Source organism: Humulus lupulus, chromosome 5, assembly GCF_963169125.1.
Source record: "Humulus lupulus chromosome 5, drHumLupu1.1, whole genome shotgun sequence".
In the NCBI taxonomy this organism is placed as follows: domain Eukaryota; kingdom Viridiplantae; phylum Streptophyta; class Magnoliopsida; order Rosales; family Cannabaceae; genus Humulus; species Humulus lupulus.
Genome location: NC_084797.1, coordinates 107,034,101 through 107,043,589, shown reverse-complemented (window position 1 = coordinate 107,043,589; position 9,489 = coordinate 107,034,101). Strand labels below are relative to the sequence as shown.

Below are 9,489 nucleotides of genomic sequence, written 5' to 3'. Positions count from 1 at the left end.
GTTCGGTGAACTCTGCAATAAGATCTGCCAAGACTTGTCCCTTTACTGCTGCTCGCGGTGAATAAGTTATATCGAACTACCCTAGTTCAACTGCCCATTTTAACAATCGCCCCGCCGCCTCAGGTTTTTGGAGGACTTGCTGAAGGGGCTGGTCAGTTAGAACTGTGATAGGATGGGCTTGGAAGTAAGGACGTAACTTTCTAGAGGCTAGAATTAGGCAATATGCTAACCTTTCGATTGGCGGATATCGTAATTCTGCACCGATCAGCCTCTTGCTGACATAATAGACTGCTTTCTGTACGCCTTCTTCCTCCCGTAAAAGTACCGCGCTAGCAGCAACTTCGGTAGTCGCCAGATAAATGAACAAAGTTTCTCCTTCGATCGGCTTCGACAAGATGGGAGGTTGTGCCATATGAGCTTTCAACGCCTGGAATGCTTGCTCGCAGTCTTCCGTCCATTCAAACTTCTTATTCCCCCTAAGTAGATTGAAGAATGGGACGCACTTGTCTGTTGATTTCGAAATGAATCTACTTAGGGCCGCGATCCTCCCGGTCAAACTTTGTACATCTTTGATCTTTTCTGGCGACTTCATGTCGATCAGAGCTTTTATCTTGTCGAGATTGGCCTCGATTCCTCTTGAGTTCACGATAAATCCCAAAAACTTCCCTGATTCGACTCCAAAGGAACACTTGAGGGGATTCAACTTCATCTGGTACTTGTTTAACACATCAAAGCACTCTTGTAAATCCCTCACATGTCCTTCTGCCTTCTTAGACTTTTCCAGCATGTCATCCACGTATACCTCCATGTTTACACCGATTAGCTCCTTAAACATGTGGTTGACAAGCCGTTGGTAAGTCGCACTTGCGTTTTTCAGTCCGAAGGGCATTACTTTGTAACAGTACAAGCCCGTATCGGTCCGAAAGCTGGTGTGATCCTCATCAGGGGGATGCATGCTAATCTGGTTGTAGCCTGAATATGCATCCATGAATGAGAGGATCTCATGTCCTGCAGTAGCATCGACCAGCTGGTCGATCCTTGGGAGTGGGAAGCAGTCTTTTGGGTAGGATTTATTGAGGTCTATAAAATCCACACAGGTCCGCCACTTGCCGTTAGGCTTGGGGACCAACACCGGATTGGAGACCCACGTCGGATAAAAAGCCACCCGTATGAACCCATTCTCCTTTAGCCTTTCGACTTCTTCTTTTAAGGCTCGTGATCTGTCTTTATCAAGCAGCCTTCTCTTTTGTTGCACGGGTGGAAAGGTTTTGTCTATATTCAGGACATGGCTGATTACTGCAGGATCTATCCCAACCATGTCTTTATGCGACCAGGCGAAGACCTCCTGGTTTTTTCACAGGAATTCCACCAGTGCGTGCTTCGTGGTTGGCTCTAAGTTTTTCCCAACCTTTACGACTTTGGTTGGGTCTTCTTTGTCGAGTTGGACATCCTCCAGGTCCTCGACGGGTCCAACATTTTCTTCAAAATCCCCAAAGCGAGGATCCAAATCTCCATCCTCACTTTGGGCAACACCCTATTTGGTGACTTCATCACCGGATTGGGCTTGCATATCAACTGCCATCTGCAATCTATCTGGGGTAGTGCTCCTCGGCGTTCCACTTTTCACCTTTGTGATCGAGGCATTGTAGCACTCCCTGACTTCCCTTTGGTTTCCCAAAACGCGTCCTACCCCCGCGTCTGTCGGGAACTTCATGGCTAGGTGCCACATAGAGATGACGGCCCGTAGATCAACCAGTATGGGCCTTCCAATAACGGTGTTGTACGCCGAAGGACAATCGACCACTGCAAAAGTGGCGAGTAATGTCCTTGTTGCAGGCGCTGTACCCGTCGTTACTGGGAGTTTGATCAATCCGGCTGGGGCGAGTCCTTCTCCAGAGAAGCCGTATATCGTTTGATTGCAGGGCTCCAAGTCCTTCACGAACAATTTCATGCGTTCCAGCGTTGACTTATACAAGATGTTCACTGAACTTCCTGTGTCGACCAGTACTCTCTTCACCATCATATTGGCCATCTGGATGTCCACGACCAGCGGATCAGAATGTGGGAACCGGACGTGTTGGGCATCACCATCAGAGAAATTTATCTCACCTTCCTCTGACCGAGCCTTTTTTGGTGCACGGTCCTCCACAGTCATCATCTCGATGTCCTGGTCGTGGCGCAGAGTCCGAGCATATCGTTCTCTGGCCTTTCCGCTATTTCCCGTGAGGTGCGGGCCTCCACAGATAGTTAAGAGTGTTCCAGCCACGGGGGTAGGCTGTAATGGTGGCGAGCGTTGGCGTGTGGACGCCTGCTCGTTACCACCCGGAGCTTCTCGTTGGGAATTTCCCGAGGCCCGTATGTATCTTCTCAAGTGTCCTTGTCTAATAAGGAACTCGATTTCGTCTTTTAACTGGTTGCATTCATTAGTGTCATGTCCGTAGTCGTTATGGTAACGACAGAACTTGGTGGTGTCTCTTTTCGAAATGTCTTTTCGAATGGGCCCAGGTTTCTTGTAAGGCACACTGGAACTTGTAGCCTGGTAAACCTCTCCCCGAGACTCAACAAGGGCAGTGTAGTTAGTGAACCGAGGTTCATAACGACTACCCTTGGCTTGTTTGTTGTCGGAGGTGGAAGGTTCGTTATACGACCATTTTCCACCGTTCTTGCCATTACCGTTGCCGTTCCTGTTTCCTCTGTTGTTGCCACTAGGTTTGGACCCATTGGCGGCCTTGGCGGGTTCGGAAGCCTTCTTATCCTTGCCTGAGGGCTTTCCATCGTCGGCAATGGCCTCTTCAAGCTTGATATAGCGATCAGCTCGATCCAAAAATTCTTGGGTAGTTCTCACCCCTTCCTTTCAGAGACTCTTCCAGAGGGGAGAACGACGTTTTACTCCTGCAGTTATGGCCATCATCTTCCCTTCGTCCCCGACCGTCTTTGCTCCAGCTGCTGCTCGCACAAAACGTTGGATGTAGTCTTTCACTAACTCCCCATCCTGCTGGCGAATTTTGACTAGCTGGTTTGCTTCGGTCTGGTGTATACGACCAGCATAGAACTGTCCGTAGAACTCCCGTACGAACATTTCCCAGGAAACAATGCTTGCGGGAGGGAATTTGAAGAACCACTCCTGCGCAGCTTCAGAAAGTGTTGCAGGGAAGATCCTGCACCGAGCGTCTTCAGACACTTTCTGAATGTCCATTTGAATTTCAAACTTATTGACATGCGAGACTGGGTCTCCATATCCGTCAAAGTTTGGAAGCGTAGGCATCTTGAATTTGCTGGGAGTTTCGGCATTAGCTATCCTTTGTACGAAAGGAGTGCCTTTCCTCCTATCGTGGTCGATGTAAGAAGTCCTTCCCCCGACCAGCTGCTGCACAGCCTGGTTGAGGGCGTCTATCTGGGCCTGTACAGCGGTAGGAATCGCTGTGGCCTCTGTTGTCGGGGGGAAGTTCTCGCCGTGCCTCTCACGGCGATCATTGAGTACATCTCTCAGGTCCTCTTCTCTTCTCCGCTGCTCGCTACCCCCGAGCCGATCGAAGACATTATTTTGCCTGGGCTGCCCCCCAGCATCCTGTCTATTTGGTTGGTCATCTTGAGGTACCTGGCTCCTGCCTTTACCTCTTTCTCCATTCTTCCCACCGGCATTTCCTTTGCCTGAGTTGGCCTCATTGTATCCGTGGCCATCTCTGAACCTCGACTGGCTATGGTGAGATCGACTGGTCCCTCGATGTTCGTTCCTGGCTGAACCATCCCGAGCGTTAGAGGGTGGCCTGCGCTGGTCGTGGTGTCCCCATGCATCATCGTGCCGTGGGGGGCCCCGGACCGCAGAGCCTAACTCTGAGTCCCTCCTGTTGCCAGGAGGGTACTGACCTCTGTTCGGTAGGTTCGACCCATCATCCTTATGGCGCCTAGGGCTGCGAGGCTGATGCTCGGCCCTATTCTGCCTCTGTTGCGGGGGACTACCCCGAGCAGCTTGGGATGGTGGCTGTGCCTCAGGATCCAGTGGGACATCATCATGGGGCATCTGAGGCTGCTCGGGCCTTTGCGGACTCGAAGGCTAGATCGGTGGGCTTGGATTTGGACCCCTCTGGGGTGGTCCATTCACCAGTTGGTCAGGCTGTGAGGCAGGTGCAGCCTGATTTCTGGCCAATAGCATGGCTGCCTCGAGGGCTGCCATGACTTCGCCCTGGCGGCGGTCCACCTCCGCCTGCCTTTCGCTCAATTCTGCGCGCTGCCGTTCAATCTCCTGCTGCTGCCGCGCCATAACTTCAGCGGCAGTCTCCTGACTAGCTCTCAGACTAGCTAGCTCTTCCTGCAACGCGCCCAGGGTACTCTTCAGCGTTGCATCATCCATTTCCTCCTCCTCAAAGTCCAGTTGTGGCTCATCCTCTGCCATGCTTGCAGAAGGAGGGGGAGGTGGCGGGTTTGACGGTGCAGCGGTGGCCGCCTGTCCAGTTTTCTTTCTAGCTTTCGCCATTAGTTTTCTCAACAACGATAAATCAAGCTCTCAATGAAAGCACCAGAATGTTGACCCACGATTTGGCCAATTGACACGGAGTCAGAATATGCTTGATATTAATGAAAGTAATGAGAAGAACGTAATGACAAAAGTAAATAAGACACAGTATTTTATAGTGGTTTGGCCCCAGGATCTGGTAATGACCTACGTCCACTTATGTTGATATTGATATAAAAATCAGATGAGTGATCAAAGAACTTGGGTTCAATGAGTTTCACTAATCTCTGAAGAACAATACAATCTTACTAGGAGAATTACTATAGTCTCGAATGATTCAAAAGCAAAAAAGAGTCCCCTCCCTTGAGCTATCTCTTGCTATTTATAGGCTCAAGGGGGATTACAAAAGATTGTTACAGATATTCTTTCCTGAATAATTGGATACTCAGGAGATTGTGTGAGATAAATTCGGGATTCACAAAGATCTTCCCATTAATGTTGCCTTGTATGCGGAACCATCGACCAGGCTGGTCGCAGGTAAAGCAAGTTCGCACTGCTTCTAATGTGTCTTCTGGTCGATACTCTAGTATAACGTTTCCAGGTGTCAGCCACGTGTCCAGGGATCACTTGCCACGTCACCAATGCTAATTTTTTGGATAACAGTAAGTAACTGGTTTTTGTATATTGTTGTTTATTTTTCTATTTTTTTTGTTTTAAATAATTTCATTTGTTGTTTTTTGTTTTTTTTTTGCAGTGATTGTGGAGTATTTGTTATCAAGTATGCTAATTTGTTTATCCATGGGAAGATTGATGACATCCCAAAGAACATGGCTGCCAAAATTGCTACCTATCGTGATTATCTTGCCATTAACTTGTATAGTCATGCAAAAAAGAAGCAGATTGGTGGGTACAAGACAGAAGATGATGCTCCAACAAAGAAATCAAAGAGGAGGAGGAATTATAAGTAGAGATTTTGCAGTTTTTTTAGTTGTATTAATGACCATGTCTTTTTTTTTTCTTTGTTTAATAGTGAAGTTGTGGTTTGTAACTGGATACTGTTTTAGTACTGTACTTATCTATGGTTTTATTTTTTTGGTCAATGCAAAGAATTGGTTTCACTTTCTGGCTTAATATAAAGTTTTTTTTGAATGTATTTTATTTTAATGTGTATGTTTTTTTTTTCAATAGAGTTGGTGATTTTTTTTTTAAAGTTTGAAGATATTGTTATGTACATGTTTTTTTTTCATATAGGTTTCAATTATTATTGTATGAAGATGGTGTAACCGGTTACTTCTGTTTTAGATAGTAAAAGCTATATGTTTTAGGTAACTGGTTACTGTTTCTTTAGTTTTTATTTCTATTTTTTAATTATTTTTTGATATATTTATGTTTCTTTTTTTGTGTGTGAACGATTTGTGATTATATAACTAGGTTTTTTAAGTCGTTGGTTACATTAATATATAGTCGTTTTTTAAATTTACTTATAGTAACTGCTTTTTTTTTCTATTTTATGTGTTGTAACCAGGTGCTTGAATCTTCAGATTTTGAATATCTTGTGTTGGAACCAAGAAGTTGAGTATCAAGTTTATAATATTTATGTTTTTTTTGTGTGAAAGATTTATGATTATATAATTAGGTTTTTAAATCGTTGGTTACATGTATATATAGTCGTTTGTTAAATTTACTTATAGTATCTGTTTTTTTTCTTTCTATAATATGTGTTGTAACCAGGTACTTGAGTCTTCAGATTTTGAATATCTTGTGTTTGGAACCATGAAGTTGAGTATCAAGTTTATAAAATGTAAAATGCTTAAAAAGTTTGTACTTTTATTGAAGTAGAAAACATTAGGATACAATTTTATTACATAAATTGAAATTATTGAAATTGTAGTATATCTATTCTTTAGAAAATTATTTGTCTATTTTCTTTGACTTTGATGGGTTTCGCTGCTTTGGGATTGGTTCATTCCTGCATGTTTTTCTATTATGTCCTGGCTGCGCGCATCTTCCACATTTATCTGCACCTTTGGTTCTCCTCTAGATCTGATTCTTTTCCTTCTAGGGCGGCCTGGTGGTTTTCTTGATTTTGGTGGTAGGACAATTTTGTTTGAAGTCTCTGGCAGTGTCCATTCGCTTTCATTTGGCAATGGATGAACAGTTGACTCATATGTTGCTTTCATAGTTGTAGTTTTGTAGTAATCAGCAACATAATCATATGTTTTCAGCCGTGTTTTGGCGAATACTGCTATTGCATGTGCACACGGTACTTCATCTTGTTGGAACCTTTTGCATTCACATGTTTTCTCCATTATGTTGACCAAAAAATTTCCTTTCTGTTCAACCACAACTTGGTACTGTATAGTGTTTACTGGGAAGACCTGTTTATTTTAGTAGAGGAATACATGTTAGAAACTGGATACTGTGATATTTTTTAGTAACTGGTTACTAAAAGTTTTGGTAAATAATATTCAGTGCTCAATATATGTCAGGTACCTGAAATTTAATGGCACGAATAAAGTTTTCTCTAAGCACAGTTTCAGTATCTGTTGTTACTTGTGTGAATGTTCCGTTTGCTTCGTTACCATTTTTCCATACCCATTTTTGAACTAAACTTCGGAGGCCTTCCATCATTGTAATGATTGGCAGCGTTCTTCCAGCTTTCAATGTAGCATTTATTGATTCAGCTATATTTGATGTCATCATTGTATATCTTCTTGTTGGAGCATGGCATCTAGACCAAGTTGAATATCCAATTTTTTGTAAATACGGTCTTATGCGTGTGCCAATCTTGTCTATTTCATGCATGTAGTGCTCAAATGATTGTACCCTGTATGCCTTTGCTGCTTTGACAAAGTTTAGGTTTAGCTCCTCCCCATGGACACCGAAATTGACTTTGATGTTGTTTAACAGGTGGAATATGCATGCTCCATGGAAAGCTTTTGGGTATACATCGTCTATGCTTTTATGCCTGTCTGAAATGATTGCCATACCTGTTTGCAAAATCACAATGGAGTAACTGGTTATTCTGTCCTGATTGAGTAATTGGTTTCATTAATTTATATGACTGTTATTTTTTTTTACACTGTTTTTACTATTTTATTGTTGGATTATTATTAAACTGATAATTTTATGTGTTTAGTTTGTTTCAATAAGAATATAAAAAAGAAAACAATACCTTCTCTTTCTCCATATGTCTCCTTTAGCTTTGTGAAAAACCATAACCATGATGAATCATTTTCAGAGTCTCCTATTCCAAAGGCTAATGGAAATATGTTGTTGTTAGCATCCATTGTTGAAGCAGTGAATAAAGTTCCCCCAAATGATGTCTTCAAGTAAGTTCCATCTATCACAATGACTGGCCTACAGTGTTTCCATCCTTTGATGGAATTTGCAAATGCTAGGTACATATATTTGAAGTGATCTTTATTGTCTGTAACCAGGTGTGTTATTGTACCTGGGTTTGAGACTTTTAGCATGTGAAGGTAGATGGGAAGTTTTTGGTATGAATCATCTTGGTTTCCCCTTGCCAATTCTAAAGCTTTTTCTCTTGCTCTCCAGGCTTTTTGGTACCCCATTGAAACACCATAATCATCTAGCATGTCGTTGATTATGTCATGTGGTGTGTGTACTCTCTTTATTGACATGTATTTTGATTTTATTAGTTCGCCAATGACATTGAAATTAGCCTGCGTGTGGTCTTCCATAATGATATCCAAGGAGCAGGTGTGAGTTTTTACATACTTTATGATTTTAAATGTTTCTGTTTTCCTGAACTTTGAAGCTCTAAGTAATCAGTTACAATTGTCATCCACACAGGTTACCAGGTACTCTCTCGGTTCAGATCTTTTTGTCTTGAATTGGATGTTGTGGATCATAGCATAATAACATAGAGCAGATTTTAAGAGCTTTTTGTCCTTATAAATCTGGCCTTCTTCAACTTTGAAAATTTTATGATCAGTTATAATTTCTTCTTCTCTTTTTCTTTTGTTTTCTTCTGTTCTCTCTACGATAAATTATGCTACATCATCAGCTATGTCTGTAATATTTGGGAAGGTTTGTACCTGGCTATTTCTCGTGTAGGTTGCTTCGTCATATTGTAATTCTGTAGTTGATTGCTCGTTGTTTAGTTGAAGAACTAGCTTTTCTAAATCTGTGTTCTGTTTTTGTGTTTCTTCTTCATATGTATTGTGTTGAAAAGTTTCAACTATTGTTTGATCAACAGTGGTGATGCATAGTGGTAGCTCAGTTACTTCATTTTGCTTCTTTTTCAGCTCAATGTAGAATAGGACTGAATTGTCAGTGAGTAATTTCATTGGTGGCATACCTGGTGATAACTGGTAACTCAACTCAATATTTTGAATATTTCATTTTATCTCAGTTTTCACTAAATGAACCAAATTGTTCAGAGAACAATTTGTTGGTATTATCAGTCCAGTCATGGTGTAGTCATCATACTGATATCTATCTGTCCATTTTCCTCCAAAAAGAATCAATGTCATTATGGACTCCATATCTGCAATATAGCACAACATAATTTTTAGTGTTGTTTAAAATTTATCTGGTTGTGTTAGTGAATGAATATTATCATATGTTGAAATTAAGTAACCGGTTTCTTTTAGTGAATCGAGAACAATTTTTCAGGTTCTATAATTATTTATGTTGCATTAAGTTCTGTTTTTGTGTGTGTAACTGGCTACTTTAGTGAATGTGTTGTCTTTTTTTTTTTTTGATTTTTCAAATATGCAAAGTTAAAATTATATTATGTAACTGGTTTCATAAACGTAAATCAATTTCTATTTTTTCATTTTTCATGATAAATTATTATGCAGAATGTTATTATTATTATTTTTCGTATGTAACTGGTTACTGTATTTATTTTTTTGTTTTTTTTATATAATTTTGTAATATTTGAATTATGTAAATGTTGAACTTTTTTGTGATGTAACTGGTTTCATGTGTGTAATTAAAAAAGTTTTGAAACAAGTAGTTTGAGCCAAGAATTTTCTCAGGAAGTAATTTGCAGATTCTTTGTGTAA

At 41.4% G+C, this 9,489-nt stretch overlaps 1 protein-coding gene across 1 annotated transcript; it reads right to left on the bottom strand.

Annotated features, from left to right (window-relative positions):
- Nucleotides 1–6,372: 6,372 nt before the first annotated feature.
- Nucleotides 6,373–8,157, bottom strand: LOC133779361 (uncharacterized). The gene is made up of 3 exons (XM_062219331.1): nt 7,629–8,157; nt 6,947–7,443; nt 6,373–6,831 (listed from the first exon to the last, which is right to left on the bottom strand). The coding sequence occupies exons 1-3, from the start codon at nt 8,155–8,157 to the stop codon at nt 6,373–6,375; spliced, it is 1,485 nt and encodes a 494-aa protein (XP_062075315.1).
- Nucleotides 8,158–9,489: the final 1,332 nt, after the last annotated feature.

What these genes read in the sequence shown, in the direction of transcription:
- LOC133779361 (XM_062219331.1), bottom strand. Translation starts at nt 8,157, where the DNA reads ATGGAAGACCACACGCAGGCTAATTTCAATGTCATTGGCGAACTAATA. An exon ending in GACATATGGAGAAAGAGAAG is followed by an intron (nt 7,444 to 7,628) that starts GTATTGTTTTCT and finishes TTTTGCAAACAG; the next exon opens with GTATGGCAATCATTTCAGAC. An exon ending in TTCGTGCCATTAAATTTCAG is followed by an intron (nt 6,832 to 6,946) that starts GTACCTGACATA and finishes TAAAATAAACAG; the next exon opens with GTCTTCCCAGTAAACACTAT.